We start from the raw sequence: 17,950 nt of genomic DNA, 5'->3' as shown, positions 1-17,950 counted from the left end.
TCTTTGTTCAAGAAATTCTTTTTTTTTAAAAGCAAACAATGGGCTTAGCGCGAGGGCGGTACTTCCCGTTAGAGCCACGCCCACTGAGCAGAGCCACGCCCGCTGAACGGAGCCACGCCCACACGTGCCTCTAGTGAGCCCGGATGATCAGCGCGCGCGTCACTCGCTCGCTCGGTAATATCAGCGCGTGCGTCGCGGCTCATGATAATATCATATTTAATATGGACGGTGGCGGGTCCGCGCGGGCTCCGGGGGATTCGGGAGATTCTCCCGCGAAGCGTCAGGCGGTGAAGAGACACCATCACAAACACAACATCAAACACCGGTACGAGTTCCTGCAGAGCCTCGGGACCGGCACGTACGGGCGCGTGAAGAGAGCCGTGGACCGCTCCGGGAGAACGGTGAGGAACACCGCGAGATTACACTACACATATATCAATATATCAATTAATAAAGAGTAATAGCTGGTGATTTTAGTATTCATCAATGCGGTTTTTATTTATTAACAGTGTTAGAATATACAAGAGTAAATAAATCTTTTTTTTTTTTTAACTGTGGTATTTTATTATTTATGAATAATATTATGATATATATTATTAAAGATTAAATTAATCTTTCTAACTTATTTTATGAATAATATTATATAGGCTATATGAGTAAAGACTTTTTTCTAACTGTGGTATTTTATTATTGATTAACAATATTATAATATACAAGAGTAAATATATATTTCTAACTGTGGTATTTTTATTATATATATATATATACGTGTAAATAAATCTAACTGATTGATGAATAATATTATAATATAGTAGAGTAAATACAACTCTAACTGTGGTCATTTATTATTTATTAACAATATTACAATACACAAGAGTAAATTAATCTTTCTAACTGTGGTAATTTATTATTTATGAATAATATTATATCATCATTAATATTCAATTATTGAGAGTCTAATATTTCATTGGTTAAATGTACGACTGATATGATTATTACATCTATCACACTGTTTCAATACTAATTATATTATTATAATAACTCATAAATAAACACAAATAAATTCAATCAATAATTAAAGTAATTTACTATTCATGATTTGTTGTATTTATGAATAATATTATAATATCATTAATGTTAAATTACTGGTATAAACCTAATATTTTATTGTTGTTTTTTTGTACGACCGCACTATTTGAACATGAATTATGTTAATAATAATAAAACGCATTGAACTAGAATAAATCGCCAGAGTTCCAACGAATAAACGATTGAAAGATGTGATGATTGATCTTGTGTTTGTGAAGAGTTTGTAAAGCTTCAGCAAACAGGTTTTCTGCGTCTCCGCCCACGGCTCCTCACACACACACACACACACACATTCCTCTCGATCTGGGGTCAAACCTGACTCTCCGTGACCTCTGACCCCTGATCATGACCCATAGGTCATCAGTGGTTCTATAGGAGATTCCTTTAGTTTCCTGTAGATCCAGGACCAGATCCCGCAGGAAGTGATGTCACGTCTGCTTGCTGAAATACTTCATGATGATGTGTCTGGGGAAAACCAGCACAGCGTGTGTGTGTGTGTGTGTGTGTTTCTCTTGTTTTGCACACTGTAAAACAAAAATGTTGATCTACTTAAATTTAATGCAGTCAACTTGGATATTTGAGTCATTTCAACTTAAATCACATTAAACTGACTTTAAAAAATGAGTTGAGTCTTATATAACTTGTATAAAAAAAGTTAAAAACGGCTTATTTTGATGAGTTAAAGCAAAGTAAAAACATGTCGTCATAACTTATTGATCATACAGTTATTAAAACATCCTTAAAACAAGAACATTTATATGAGAATAAAGCCTTGGTGAAATAATTCAGTTTTCTGGGGAAATATCTGCGGTAAAGTTTGTGTTTCTCACATTAGAGGCACAAAACCAAAAGTTATTAGATTTAAATGCTGTAAAAAATGACATTTTTATGACATAAAGCAATTATAGCTTTTTTTTAGCAAGTTATACGAGATTCAATTATTTAAGTTAGAATTACTTGTACAGTTAATTTAATTATGTTTAAACGTAGTTTTTAGATGGAAAACTATTTTTACTATGAAAATAACAATGAAAACACGTCTTATTCCTCAAATAAATGAATCCTATTTTACATGTTTAATGGAAAACAAAAAATACTGGAGTTTATAGAAACATTCTGTTGTCAAGCACAAAATTTTAAATATTTAATTTTTAATGATTTTAACATTTGATTTAGGCTAATAATTAAAATAAGATTAATATTTATAATACGTTTTACTCTTAATAATTATTCTAATATTTATTCTCTGAGAGCAAATCTTAATATCTTTATTTATCTTTATTTTTTTTAAACTGAAAAATAAACCAAAATGCTGACTAAGAAAATGCTATTTTTGTGCAGTAATTTTTAAAACTGTTCTAGTGTTTATATAACACTATGGTATATTAAGAGTATGATGGTGTAAATAATATAAATATAGAGAAAGTTGCATTCTGGGCCGTCGCTGCACTTGTTTGGTGTGTTTTAGACGATGAACAGCTTGTGCTTCGCTTCATTTCATTTTCCATTTCCAGACCGGTTGAGTTTAATCATTTGAAGTGAAACAGGGAAGCAGGAAGAGTGAGAAATCAGTTTCTCCTCAGACAATATCAGTCCGGGGCTTTCCTGGAACAGCTCATGCGTTTCCTCCGAGATCGAGCGACACCGTAAACCTAGAAACGCATTGTCTGCCACTGCGCCACTCTCCCTGCGGGGTCAGCGTCAGGAAGCACATCATTCTCAGGAAAGAGAGAGAGAGTCTGGGCGAGTCGAGACAGGTCTTAGCACTGATAGCAGACTGCGACACGCCTGATGCTAACGATAACACGCCCGACGGCTCAGGCTATTTATAGAGCTTCCCTGAAAACACACTGATGGTTTATCAGAAATCATGCCGTCTTTGTGTAGGGGAGACCGGAGCTGCACAAACACCTTTATTATGACTGTGGATCAACTGACAGAACTCTTCTAGAACCTTCCCATTACATTATGAAAACATTACTTCTGAATGTTCTCTGAACGTTACTTTAGAAATTTCTCTGAATGTTACTTTTGAATGTTCTCGGAACGTTACTTTTGAATGTTCTCTGAACGTTACATTTGAATGTTCTCCGAACGTTACTTTTGAATGTTCTCGGAACGTTACTTTTGAATGTTCTCGGAACAATGCTTTTGAATGTTCTCTGAACGTTACTTTTGAATGTTCTCCGAACGTTACTTTTGAATGTTCTCGGAACGTTACTTTTGAATGTTCTCTGAACGTTACATTTGAATGTTCTCCGAACGTTACTTTTGAATGTTCTCGGAACGTTACTTTTGAATGTTCTCTGAACGTTACTTTTGAATGTTCTCGGAACGTTACTTTTGAATGTTCTCGGAACAATGCTTTTGAATGTTCTCTGAACGTTACATTAGAATGTTCTCGGAACGTTACATTAGAATGTTCTCGGAACGTTACTTTTGAATGTTCTCTGAACGTTACATTTGAATGTTCTCCGAACGTTACTTTTCAATGTTCTCTGAACGTATGAAACTAGTAATATTTAAAAAAAAAACGTTAGATGAACATCCTACTAAAACATTTCATAAAAACGCTCCATGAACGATGTATAAATAATATTTTTGTTCTAACGTTTTGAGAACATTATTAAAGACCACATAACTTAAAGAAATGCAAGTATTTGGAGGAACGCAAGTATTATTCTATTAAAGTAACTGGAGGAACGTTTACTCATAACGTCCGTACTGTTCCCTGTTTGCGTCATCGTACACTCTTAGAAATCACGGTTTTGAGCTTTTATTCTTGTGTCTATTTCTGTTTCTTGAGTTGCTGTTTCTGGTTCTTCAGGTTCTGGTCTCAGAGCACAAGGCTGTAAAACACTTCCCGAAGCCGCTCAGTCTGACGTTTGAGCGCAGGTGTGTGAGATTCCTGTGTGTCCTCAGTTGTGTTTGTCCATCTGCTGGTCATTGGTGACCCTGTAGACACACACACACACACACACCCCCTGTGGAATCTCAAACATGCCTGATGACACGCAGATACTTGCATACAGACTCACAAAAGAGACAAAAGACCCGAGACACAAAGACCAACACGCACACGCATCCCTTCATATGCAAAGCACTGGTTCCACTGACATCACACCATTACAATCCCGAACATCACACACTCTTAGAACCGTGAGATCAGAGACGGTGTGAGAAGCTTCTCAGTCTTTTACTGTGAGCAGAAGGAATGATCGTGTGTAAATATCACTGTCAATATGACAAGGCTGCATAAGTTTCGTTCGAAGAATGATTTACAAAAAAAATGATTCTGCTCTCGTTTCATTATCGATGCACAAAAACTGAAGTAAATACGGTCATTTGGTGGAAATAATGGTATTTTTGTGTGGGTTTAAAGTTTTGTGTTTGTGTAAAGAATCAAAAACTTCCTAGAATGAGGCCGGACGATACTTCTAATATTTCTGCAATTTAATTATTTAAATATAATGTTATTATTATTAAATGGGTTATATATTTTATAGTGCTGGGTGAGGATTAATCACATCCAAAATAAAAGTTTGTGTTTACATAATATAAGTGTGTGTGTACTGTAATTATTATATATATATATATATATATAAATACACACATGCATGTGTTTATTTAAAAAATATTTGCATGTATACTGTATATATATATATGATATATAAATATTTATTATATAAATAATTTTTTCTTAAATATATACATGCATAAATGTGTGTTTTATATATATAAAATAATTATACACAGTACACACACTTATATTATGTAAACACAAACTTTTATTTTGGATGTGATTAATCCTCGTCCAGCACTAATATTTGATTGTTGTATTAATATAATTAACACGTTTAATATTAGTAAATATTTAAAAATGTACATTTTTGTTTTATTTCATATTTAATAAATAAATGTTATTAATATTAAACAATGTTAAAAAAATTATATTAATATAATTAACATATTCAATATCATTAGCAGTAAATCTGTTAAATATCAAAATTTTTGCTTCATATTTAATCACATTAATATGTTAAAACTACTAATATAATATCATATTACCTAAATTGTAAATATTGTGATGATTTTGATGCATTTATGTACGTAAATATTACTCTATTTGGCTATATATTGTGATACTGGTGAAAATAATTTTAAAAAATAATTTAAAAATTTATAAAAATTTTTTTTAAATTTATGCATGATTAAATGAACGAATGATTTTGAATCTATTTGGCAGTGACAGTGACTGATTGTGAGAACCCTGTGATGCTTGTATTCAGTGTGTGTGTGTGTGTGTGTTTTGTCCTTTAGGTGGCCATAAAGTCCATCCGTAAGGAGAAGATTAAAGACGACCAGGATCTGATCCACATCCGGCGGGAGATCGAGATCATGTCGTCGCTCAGCCATCCGCACATCATCAGCATATATGAAGGTGTGCGAGTGTGAGAGCGCACTGGTGTTGTGTAACCAGATCGCTGGCATTCTTCAGTCACGCAAACCTCTTTGTTCTAATTATGTAATCGAGGCAAACCCCAAAAACTGCTTTAGTGTGCTTCAGCGCACCACAATTACCCCCCCGCTCATTAGCATAACGCCAAGAATACCTCAGGCTCATTAGTGCATGTCAAACAAATCAAAGTCATTTAGACTTAGTTGAGTGATGTGACTGACGCTGTCGCCTTTGGCTTTTGGCTTGCTTAGTTCGGGACATTTAATATTCAACAATATTATTGATCTGAGAACTGAACTGAGCTGGATATAAATGAAGCTGATTGACTCGAGTCGTGTGTGTGTTTCAGTGTTCGAGAACAAGGATAAGATCGTGATCGTGATGGAGCTGGGCAGCGGAGGAGACCTGTACGACTACCTGAGCGAGAGACAGCGCATCCCTGAGAGCGAAGCCCGGCTGTTCTTCAGGCAGATCGTGTCCGCCGTGCAGTACTGCCACCGCGTGAGTGCACAACTACACAACTACACACACTACACAATACTGCCACCGCGTGAGTACACAACTACACAACTACACACACTACACAATACTGCCACCGCGTGAGTGCACAACTACACAACTACACACACTACACAATACTGCCACCGCGTGAGTACACAACTACACAACTACACACACTACACAATACTGCCACCGCGTGAGTGCACAACTACACAACTACACACACTACACAATACTGCCACCGCGTGAGTGCACAACTACACAACTACACACACTACACAATACTGCCACCGCGTGAGTGCACAACTACACAACTACACACACTACACAATACTGCCACCGCGTGAGTGCACAACTACACAACTACACACACTACACAATACTGCCACCGCGTGAGTGCACAACTACACAACTACACACACTACACAATACTGCCACCGCGTGAGTGCACAACTACACAACTACACACACTACACAATACTGCCACCGCGTGAGTGCACAACTACACAACTACACACACTACACACACTACACACACTACTGCCACCGTGTTTCCGTGTTGATGCTATAAAAACGTATATTTAAAAGTTTAACAGATATCAGTCATAACAATAATCGTCTGTAAGTTCTGAGGTGTTGTACATGTGTTGCACAGGCGGGGTTAGGGTTCAGGGTTCAGGGTTCAGGAACACGTCTTCACACATCTCTGTGAGAGCACAGGTCAGCAAGACTAAATATTAGTTCGACGTCATGTGAACGTTTCTCACAGCCTGGAGAACTACCCAGAATGCTGTTGTGCGCTGAGGAGAGCTTCACTGAGACTGAATGGATTGCACAACACTCGTTACTCTCCGCATGAACGAGCAGATCTAGAGGACAGTGTTTGAGGCCGGCGTTCATGCTAGCACAGCTAATGCAGCAACACCCACGCTAACGGCTAACAAACACAACAATAGCAGCGAAAGCTACGACGCACGCAACTGTTGCGAAATGTGACACTGAAGACTGGAGTAATGATGCTGAAAATTCAGCTTTGATCACAGGAATAAATTACACTTTACTGTATATTCACATAGAGAACAGATGATTTACATTATAATAATATTCCACAATATTACTGTTTTTTTTGGTATTTTTAGTCAAATAAGCGCAGCCTTGGTGAGCAGAAGAGACTTATAAAAACATTACAAATCTTACGATCCAAAACTTCAGATCTATCAGCTGCTTCACTTCTGTGAATAAAAGTGTGTGTGTGTGTGTGTGAGAGTGTGTGAGTGAGTGTGTGTGTGTGTGTGTGTGTGTGAGAGAGGAATTCCAGTCCTGCATGATTGAGTCTCTCAGCTGGAGGCCGAACCGTTCTCCTCATTTAACCTCAGAACAAAAGCTCTCGCCTGTAACGGGACGCTCTGTCTTCTGAAACGCCTCGCAAACATTCGATCATGTCGGAAAACACTGTCTCACACTGAAACTGAAGCACCCAGATTACACACACACACACCGCCTTTAACAGTTCTGGGTCTGTAAGATTTTTAATGTTTTTAAAAGAAAAGAAGTCTCTTCTGCTCACCAAGGCTGCATTTATTTAATTGAAAATACCAAAAATACAGTAAAAATAGTGAAATATTATTATAATGTAAATCAGCTGTTCTCTATGTGAATATATAGTAAAGTGTAATTTATTCCTGTGATCAAAGCTGAATTTTCAGCATCATTACTCCAGTCTTCAGTGTCACATGATCCTTCAGAAATCACTCTAATTATGAAAGTGTTTTGAGTGAAACTGGTGATAAAGTGTTTCTGTTGCTCAGGAAATTCCCTTCCAACACCAGGAACATTTACATCATTTAGTAAAGCAATAACCCACAGTCGTTTCATCAGGATCCCTCATCAGTGCTGATGTTCATGACCAGTTCCTCTGCCCAGTGCTGATGTTCATGACCAGTTCCTCTGCCCAGTGCTGATGTTCATGACCAGTTCCTCTGCCCAGTGCTGATGTTCATGACCAGTTCCTCTGCCCAGTGCTGATGTTCATGACCAGTTCCTCTGCCCAGTGCTGATGTTCATGACCAGTTCCTCTGCCCAGTGCTGATGTTCATGACCAGTTCCTCTGCCCAGTACTGATGTTCATGACCAGTTCCTCTGCCCAGTGCTGATGTTCATGACCAGTTCCTCTGCCCAGTGCTGATGTTCATGACCAGTTCCTCTGCCCAGTGCTGATGTTCATGACCAGTTCCTCTGCCCAGTGCTGATGTTCATGTCCAGTTCCTCTGCCCAGTGCTGATGTTCATGACCAGTTCCTCTGCCCAGTGCTGATGTTCATGACCAGTTCCTCTGCCCAGTGCTGATGTTCATTAGACGGTTAGACGTTAAAACGGTGCATTAATGGAGAACTGATCACAAGAACAACGGCTTGGAAATCAGATTAATCCAAACCGTTCTACAAAAAAATGTGTTACACGACAACGCTGTACGAAAACTGGAAAACACACGATGCCGTTCACACGGATCCGCGAAAACACTAAAAATGCTGTATTCTGCTGCCAGGCCAGTAGGTGGCGATCACACTGTAAAAAACCAAACAGAAACAAAACACGATGAGTCTAAGCGGTAAAGAAACTGTTGGTTTTACCTTGTTACCTTGTTACCTTACAATTTTGAGTTTATTGAAATTAAAGATTTGAGTTAATACGATGAAGGAGATTGGTTTAATCAACAGAAATTCAAAATATAATGTTATTTGAACCACATTAATTTTATCTAAGCTGACGGGAAAAAATAAAATTGATAAATCACGAAACTATTTTTTACAGTGAATAGACTGAACGCGTAATGCGCATGACGGCGCCGGTTTCACGAATTCAGACGATAATGGCGTCGTTTTTAAAAACGTTCACTTTGATTCTCAAAGGTTTGCTTTTTAAAGCCCCCAAAGTGCAGTAGTCGTGTAAATGAGTGTGAAAGCTTTGAGTTTTGAGTTGAAAACGGCCTCTAAGTGTCTGTTTATTTCCAACAGAACGGGATTGTTCATCGCGACCTGAAGTTGGAGAACATCTTGCTGGACGACAACGGAAATATAAAGGTACGTTCAGGACAGGTTCAAGATTTTACACCAGGTTCACTGGACCTCATGTGGGAATAAGCAGCAGGATATATGGATATACTGGACCTCAGGATATATTGTAAATGTGTAAGTTGTTTGTTGCGTTAAGTCGTACACTTGCACAGAACATCGTTCCGCTGGCGTTGCAGGAATGAACTCGTTCTCAGGGTTCGCACAGACTCTGGAAGATGAAACTTTCAAGCACTACTTTTTTGGCTTTGAAGGACTTCAATCAGAGATCTCGCTTATCAAACAATATCTTTACTATCTTTCAAATTCTAAAAAAGGTAAATAGATAAATAAAAATAAACTAATAATACAAAATGGTACTAATAAAGTGCAGCGGATGCAGTGACTGTGGAAACTCTAACCAGTGAAAGGACACTGTGACAAAGATATCGCTTTCCTTCTTCAGACTGATTTATTCCTCATGAATATATGATTGAGCTGAAGAATTAAAGCTGCATCATATACACTTTTATATTTATACACTCACCTAAAGGATTATTAGGAACACCTGTTCAATTTCTCATTAATGCAATTATCTAATCAACCAATCACATGGCAGTTGCTTCAATGCATTTAGGGGTGTGGCCCTGGTCAAGACAATCTCCTGAACTCCAAACTGAATGTCAGAATGGGAAAGAAAGGTGATTTAAGCAATTTTGAGCGTGGCATGGTTGTTGGTGCCAGACGGGCCGGTCTGAGTATTTCACAATCTGCTCAGTTACTGGGATTTTCACGCACAACCATTTCTAGGGTTTACAAAGAATGGTGTGAAAAGGGAAAAACATCCAGTATGCGGCAGTCCTGTGGGCGAAAATGCCTTGTTGATGCTAGAGGTCAGAGGAGAACGGGCCGACTGATTCAAGCTGATAGAAGAGCAACTTTGACTGAAATAACCACTCGTTACAACCGAGGTATGCAGCAAAGCATTTGTGAAGCCACAACACGCACAACCTTGAGGCGGATGGGCTACAACAGCAGAAGACCCCACCGGGTACCACTCATCTCAACTACAAATAGGAAAAAGAGGCTACAATTTGCACAAGCTCACCAAAATTGGACAGTTGAAGACTGGAAAAATGTTGCCTGGTCTGATGAGTCTCGATTTCTGTTGAGACATTCAGATGGTAGAGTCAGAATTTGGCGTAAACATTATGAGAACATGGATCCATCATGCCTTGTTACCACTGTGCAGGCTGGTGGTGGTGGTGTAATGGTGTGGGGGATGTTTTCTTGGCACACTTTAGGCCCCTTAGTGCCAATTGGGCATCGTTTAAATGCCACGGCCTACCTGAGCATTGTTTCTGACCATGTCCATCCCTTTATGACCACCATGTACCCATCCTCTGATGGCTACTTCCAGCAGGATAATGCACCATGTCACAAAGCTCGAATCATTTCAAATTAGTTTCTTGAACATGACAATGAGTTCACTGTACTAAAATGGCCGCCACAGTCACCAGATCTCAACCCAATAGAGCATCTTTGGGATGTGGTGGAACGGGAGCTTCGTGCCCTGGATGTGCATCCCACAAATCTCCATCAACTGCAAGATGCTATCCTATCAATATGGGCCAACATTTCTAAAGAATCCTTTCAGCACCTTGTTGATTCAATGCCACGTATAATTAAGGCAGTTCTGAAGGCGAAAGGGGGTCAAACACAGTATTAGTATGGTGTTCCTAATAATCCTTTAGGTGAGTGTATGAGCAATATCACACTCTCTATATCTATATCAGACTGACTTCAGCGTTAATTTTGCGTGAAAAAAATGTTTTATGGATAAAATTAAGCACACATATATTGTTTTTCAATAATTCATGCACTTTTCAAGGACCTCATCATAAATATGGCTGTTTTCCAGGACTTACATTTCAAAAGGTCAGATTAAACCCTGGTCTCTGCGCACGGAGGGTCGAGTCTTCAGACGCTTTTCCATTGGGAATTTTCCAGACTTTCATGTTTTTCATGTCTGTTTGAAACGTTATCTCTGATACTTCTGTTTTCCCTGGTATTATTAAACAAGAGGCCATAAAACTTGCATGAGATAGCGGCATGAATCTAGATTGGGTTTATGAGAGGCGCTGATCACAGTCTGTGTTTCAGATCCAAGCGTCATCTTTAGAGATCAAACTTCAGTCTGAGATCTAAAGCATCAAGATTTACAACAGTTCAGGCTAGAAATGTAATTTTCAGGTCTATGCTCAAAGAGTGAATAAATGGATTATAAATGCAGCGTAAATATAATTTAGTACCATAAAATCCCCTAAAAATGCAAAATGTTAAATAAAAACGTTTTCATTGAAGTAAAAAAATAAGTTTCTGCAATTAAACAGAACAGCAGAGAATGATCAGATATGTGCATTTATGTCGTAAACTTGCACAGAAAATCATTCTGCTCTAGTTTTATGAATGAAGTCGTTCTGCACACGGACGTTCGAGTCTTCAGACGCTTTTTCCGTTGGGAATTTTCCAGACTTTCATAGAAACGTTATCTCAGATACTTCTGTTTTCCCTGGTTTTATTAAACAAGAGGCCATAAACAAACACCCAGTCTAAACTGACATGAGATAACGGCATAAATCTGCTTTGGGTTTATGAGATGAGCGATAAAACTGGCCCTGATCGAAACTAGGGCTTTAAGATAATGGACCAACTGCAGCGCTGGAGGCTTGGAAATACAATAATAATAATTAACGAGGCTCAAACATCCGTTTAGTAACGAAACTAGCACTTCCGTCAAAGAAACGTCACACTAAAGCCTGTAAAGCACTGAAATAAATATCAGTGAATCATGTTAACTTAAATATAATAAACACCCAATCGAAACGTGCTTGAGATAGCGGCATAAACCTGTGTTCAGTGTGTGAGAAGAGCACTGATGTGTTTAACCCCTGTGTGTTTCAGATCGCTGACTTCGGGCTGTCGAACCTGTACCAGGGCGACGGGTTCCTGCAGACGTACTGTGGCAGCGCGCTCTACGCGTCCCCCGAGATCGTGAACGGCCGGCCGTACCGCGGCCCGGAGGTGGACAGCTGGTCTCTGGGCGTTCTGCTCTACACACTCGTTCACGGAGCCATGCCGTTCGACGGACACGACCACAAGAACCTGGTCCAGCAGATCAGCAGCGGGAACTACCGCAAACCCACCAAACCATCCGGTGAGGCGCTAGCGAAACAGTCATGTGACCGTTCCAGTCGGTGATTTATTTGATTTATTTCATTGGAATGGTACGAAACTTGGTAAAGGTTTTGGCACTTGCTATGTGAACACACACACACACACACAAATCATGGACATGATCGAACAGGTTAAATGCTCCTGTAAAAAATAGTCACACTTGAGCTCCTCGCGGTCAGAAATGACGCATTGAAAATGAAGTTCCTCTAGTGGAAGCGTTTGGAACTGCAGCCGAACAACATCTCACTGAACGCTTTTTTTTTTAAATATCAAGCTCAAATGTGGAACTTGTTTAGATTTATGGCTTTGATTTTCTCGCAGTTTTAGAGTAAAACGTGTTTTTGAAAATATATATTTCATATAAAAATTTAAAATAGTATTTTTGCACATTTTTTTACTTTTTTCACTTCAGCAATAATCTGCCAAGTGTCGTCTTTGTAAAGAGATCAAACTTCAGTCTGTGATCTAAAGCATCAAGATTTACCAGTTTAAGTTGAGCACCAGAGGGTTAAACGGGACACGGAACTGGTTTACTATGTTTGTCTAAGGTCCAAAGTTAGTGAACCACGTCGATGTTTTATAGGTAGAGCTTATCTATTCCTAGCCGATGTGTGCCATGTGTTGACCTCGGCAGACTCATAAAACTGAGCTGATCTGGGAGTCAAGTGCACAACGACAGCAGCTTTATTGCCGGAGGTCGTATAGCCTCCATGTTGTTGGCTGAAGTGGCCTTTTACTTATTGAGAATCTTTCTGTTTTTAAGCACTATCCCTGCAAATCATAGAGAAGCAAGAGTAACATGAGCTAGCCTTGCCAAACCTGTTCCTGGAGCCACACCTCGACAGTACACACTTTCACCCATCTATTCTTAGGTCCTGGAGTCTACTAACAAGCGCTGAGATGAGTCAGGTGTGTTTGATTGGGAAGAGTTGAGAATGTGTACGTTTGGTGTGTCTTCAGGAACAGTGGATTACAGTATCTTGCAGACGTGCGCTCCCATGCTGTCATTCCCATTACATATTGTTGATTATTTGCATGGTTGCATAGAACTTTGCAACTGCGCCACATTGCTTGACACGCTTACATCACATCGCCAACTCTCACTAAACAGGGATGACTTCCAGTCGCCAGAAGTCCTATGTTGTAGACCAGGGGTGTCCAATGACTCCAGTTTTCCTACTTTTCTGCAGAGTTCGGCTCAAACACACCTTTAGGAGGCATTAGTGGCTGGTTCAGGTGTGTGTAACCCTTGTGCGCTGTTTTGGGTCTTTTTGCTGAAATAAAATAAGTTCTCTTTGTCTAAATGGCATGAGACTTTGTACACTTTTCTAGATTTACACATTAATTGGAATGATATCAGTTTTTTATGTTAGTGTGTAAAAGATAATCACACTCGTGCTGTCTGGGGATCCCAGGCTACGTAATAGCCAGGTAATTTTATAACAAATGTAATTTTACTCAGTTTATTAATGTTTTTACTCCACATTTGTGCAGTTTTGGGAGGATTTATTATATTTTTTACATTTATATAAATAAATAAAAAAATGTTTTTTGAATAGGTTTTTATTTTAAAAAAACAAAACAGCTTTTTATGTCAAATTCACTTTATAAAAGACTCACATTTCTAACTTCTTTCATTCATGGGGATAACATGGATAATTTGACATGGTTTAGTGTAAGATTTTTGCCCATCTTTTGAAAATAAAATAAAATGCAGTTTTAAAAGTAAAAGAATGATCACTTTAACCAGTAGATGGCAGCAGAGCTCCACTATTTGCTATTTGACTAAATGAAAGACTTTTCACAAGTTTTTCCAATTGGATTCATATCTACATATGAAATCACAATTATAACAATTAAAATAACTTTTTGTCAAAGTTTAGCATTTTTTGTACTGAAAAAAAATATTTTTTTCAAAAATGTTAAATTATGATTGGAATCAAACCTGAACAAGATGTTACAAAGAGAAAAGTTGGAGTCTTTTGAGTTTATCATTTATTTCAAACATCTGTTTTTCATATAATTCTATAAATTTCTGTCTATGTGTTCTGCGTTGTTTCTGATTTTGAGGATGACTCCGCTTAGAAAATGGACAAAATTAACATTATTGAAAAACAGTTTTTTTATATATAAAAAGTTATTTTTATTGTTATAATTGTGATTTTATAATATGTAGATATGAATCCAACTGGAAAAACTTGTGAAAAGTCTTTCATTTAGTCAGATAGCAAATAGTGGAGCTCTGCTGCCATCTACTGGTTAAAGTGATCATTCTTTTACTTTTAAAACTGCATTTATTTTTTATTTTCAAAAGATGGGCAAAAATCTTACACTAAACCATGTCAAATTATCCATGTTATCTCCATGAATGAAAGAGTCTTTTATAAGTGAATTTTACATAAAAATCTAAATCTAAATAAAAAAATATATTTTAATATAATAAATCATCCCAAAACAGCACAAATGTGGAGTAAAAACATTAATAAACTGAGTAAAATTACATTTGTTTTTTTTAAAAAAGACCCCAAACCCGCAAACGAACAGAGCATAAGGGTTATTAGGGTCTGCTGGAAGGTGGCCCTCCAGGAGCAGGATTGGACATCCCTGTCGCTAGATCCAGTGCTAATCCTCTTTGTCGCCCCACAGATGCGTGTGGCTTGATCCGCTGGATGTTGATGGTGAACCCAGAGCGTAGAGCTACGCTGGATGAGATCGCGGGTCACTGGTGGGTCAACTGGGGCTATCAGCTCCCCCTACAGGCTCAGAACGACATCGCATCGGTGTGCGCGACACAAACCGGCGGCCCGACGCGCATCGCAGACTGGCTACGCCGCACCTCTCGCCCTCTCCTGGAAAGCGGCTCTAAGATGCGTTGCCTGTTGCGTACGGGTGGAGGAGAACCAGTTCAGCGACAGCGCTCAATACGCAGGTCGCGCAAAGAAAACAACGTTTCGCAAACAATGCAGGAATCGCCTCGTCCGTTCAAAGGCATCCTGAAGAAGCGTGGGAGTCTGAAACAGAAACCGACTCCTGGCGACTCCCAGGCTACGCCCTTGGAGGAGAAAACCGAGAACTCTTTGGCACCGCCTCCTCCACCTCCTAAAGGCATCCTGAAGAAGCCTTCCGAAGGCGAGTCGGGATATTATTCCTCATCCCCGGAGAGTTACAACTCCGAACGGACTCTCGGGAACCCGTCGCCTGCACAGAACCGCAAGGGAATCCTCAAACGCCACGGCAAGTTTTCCGGAGGACTCCAGGGATTCGGATCTCTGGATAAGCTTTCGCCTTCCTTGCCCTCGGTGGTCAACAAATCCCGACCGAATGGAGCAATCAGCGAGGACAGCATTCTCTCCTCCGAGTCTTTCGACAGACTTGATCTTCCCGATCGGGAGATTCCCGTCGCTCCGATGGAAGAGAGACGGAAAATGCGAGGATGCGTATCCGCTGATAATCTCCTCGACTTAAGAGAGGACGGGCCAGGGTCTCTGCTCAAGGGACACTGGGAAATGGACGTAGCTTGCTATCGCGCAGGAGTGTCCGATAGCGTGTTTTCAATCTCTGACTGCGAAAACGTCACTCGGACTTACAAGCAAGCCTTGGGAGCGAACTGCTAGCTAACATGGACAACGGCAGTGAACTGCAGAATCTGCAACTCGGCTGTGCCTCGAAAGGTAAACAAGTTGGAAACAAAACAGGGAGAGGACTTGGAAGCTTTCCTGACGAATGCTGGTGAACGGCTTCAAGCCAGACAGGAAGTGGGTCTTCAAGAGGACAGGAAGTCCTGTTCGACAGACTCATTTGGGACACGCATTTCATTCCCAGGGAACGGCAGTTTTTTGGTGCGTTTGCAACCAAAATTGCTTTTAGAATGTAGACTTGATTTGAGAAAAGTGCCTTTTATTTTGTCAAGTGATCAACTTGTTATCCTTTGAAATGTTTGACGGTTGCGTGACTGTTCAGGGTGTTGGCTAGTCAAAAAGTACCAAAGATCCATTGTGAACTTGTTTTAAAGGTGAATATTGGTGGTTGATGACAAAAATGTACAAGAACACATGCAAGAAACTCAAAAGGTCTCGATTTGCAAAGATTGACTAAAGTCCTTAAGATCGTTCCCGCCAATTTCTGAGTTTTACAACATGCCATTAATTATCATGTGTGCGACGGATACACTAAACTATTGTCTTTTTATGACTTTATGTAGTCTAGACTTTAGTTACATGTTTAAATTGTGCCGCTAGGAGTTTATTAGGATGGGGAAATACGCCGTGACCTCCTCACAGAATAGGATCAAACTAAAAGTCTCCAAATCCTTGAGAAATGTGTTGAACTGGTGGTTTACTGGTTTGGGCATCTGGACGTTTACTTCCAGTCGTAAAGGCAAGTTCAGAATAGGAAAGAATGATATTTCAGTGTCATAACAGGGTGTTTATCAGTACATCTGCTCGTCTTGAGTCTCTAAACTCTTCATTCAGTGTTTGTAAGAGTCCGTTAGAGCGGCAGTGAGATCTTGTCAGGGGTTTTATGGTTATGAAGGGTTTTTCTTCTGTTTGGTGTCATATTTCTCTGAGTTTCTGCATGCTTACTTGCCAAAGTGCCTGATTTATCTGCCCTGATGTCTGTCTGAATCAGTGGACCAATAAAACAGCACAAATGAAGTTGAAAACGCCCTGAATGTCTGTTCTTCTGTTCCCATGATAATCTTTTGAATAACAGTAAATTACTTTATCGTAGACTGTATTCCAGTTCACATGTTAAAGTCCCCCTGTGGTGTAAATCCAGCTTTAATGTTGTTTATGTGTCTATGTGCTGTTTATAATATGCTTTAAGACAAACCATGTGTAAATTCATAAGTCGACTCCATTGCTGAGTATTTCCTCCTTAAAACTGCAGTGAACCAAAGACAGTCTCAAAAACACGCTTTGAAATCGCTGGTGTTTCTGACGTCACAAACTACCTTGTAACCAATCAGATCAAAGCGTGATCGTCAACCAGTGGATCTCTGAGCTGAGTGAGTGAGTGGAGGCGGGGCTCATTTGCATATGCATAGAACCGTGCATACTAAATGAGGCGAGGGTGTCGAGTTACTTTCAAGATATTTTAAGACATGAAGAACTTTTCTTTTTTTTTAAAGAAAAACTAACTAATATGTAATTTTTGTGATCAAATATTTGGTGAAATAATAATTAATTAATAATGTTTTTTTAAGTAAAGTTAAAAAAAAGAAAATGCACAAATAAAAACTCACTAACTTTTCTTAAAAATGTCCATTTCCAAACCTGTCAAAAAATATCCCGGATATATTTTACCCTAAAATAAAGACAAAAAGATTTTACACTTAATTTTACACTTAAGATTGCATCATTATTTACATTGCATTTAAACCCCCACTGCTCGTATTCAAAATATTGATTATTTTAAACTGTAGGCATTGATCATGGTAGCATTTGTTTTTCTGAATTTACTTTATACTGATTTTATTAAAAAACTGTGTGCAATTGGATAAAAACGTGCTTAATTGTCATGCTCAATCTCATGATGTAAAATACGCTTAATTTTTTTAATGCAAAAAAACTTTCTTTTGAGGTCAGGGTGAAATGTGACAGGTTATGTTAGAA

General features: G+C 38.9%; 1 protein-coding gene across 1 annotated transcript; it reads left to right on the top strand.

Annotated features, from left to right (window-relative positions):
• Positions 1-122: 122 nt before the first annotated feature.
• Positions 123-17,542, top strand: nuak2 (NUAK family, SNF1-like kinase, 2). The gene is made up of 6 exons (XM_084116949.1): positions 123-401; positions 5,410-5,530; positions 5,898-6,049; positions 9,063-9,128; positions 12,063-12,315; positions 14,982-17,542. Exons 1-6 carry the CDS (start codon positions 144-146, stop codon positions 15,947-15,949), a joined length of 1,818 nt encoding a protein of 605 aa, XP_083973075.1. The 5' UTR covers positions 123-143; the 3' UTR covers positions 15,950-17,542.
• Positions 17,543-17,950: the final 408 nt, after the last annotated feature.

Source organism: Abramis brama, assembly GCF_963993115.1.
Source record: "Abramis brama genome assembly, chromosome: 6".
NCBI lineage: Eukaryota > Metazoa > Chordata > Actinopteri > Cypriniformes > Leuciscidae > Abramis > Abramis brama.
Note: the sequence above shows the minus strand (reverse complement) of the source record. Positions and strands in the feature narration are given on the sequence as shown.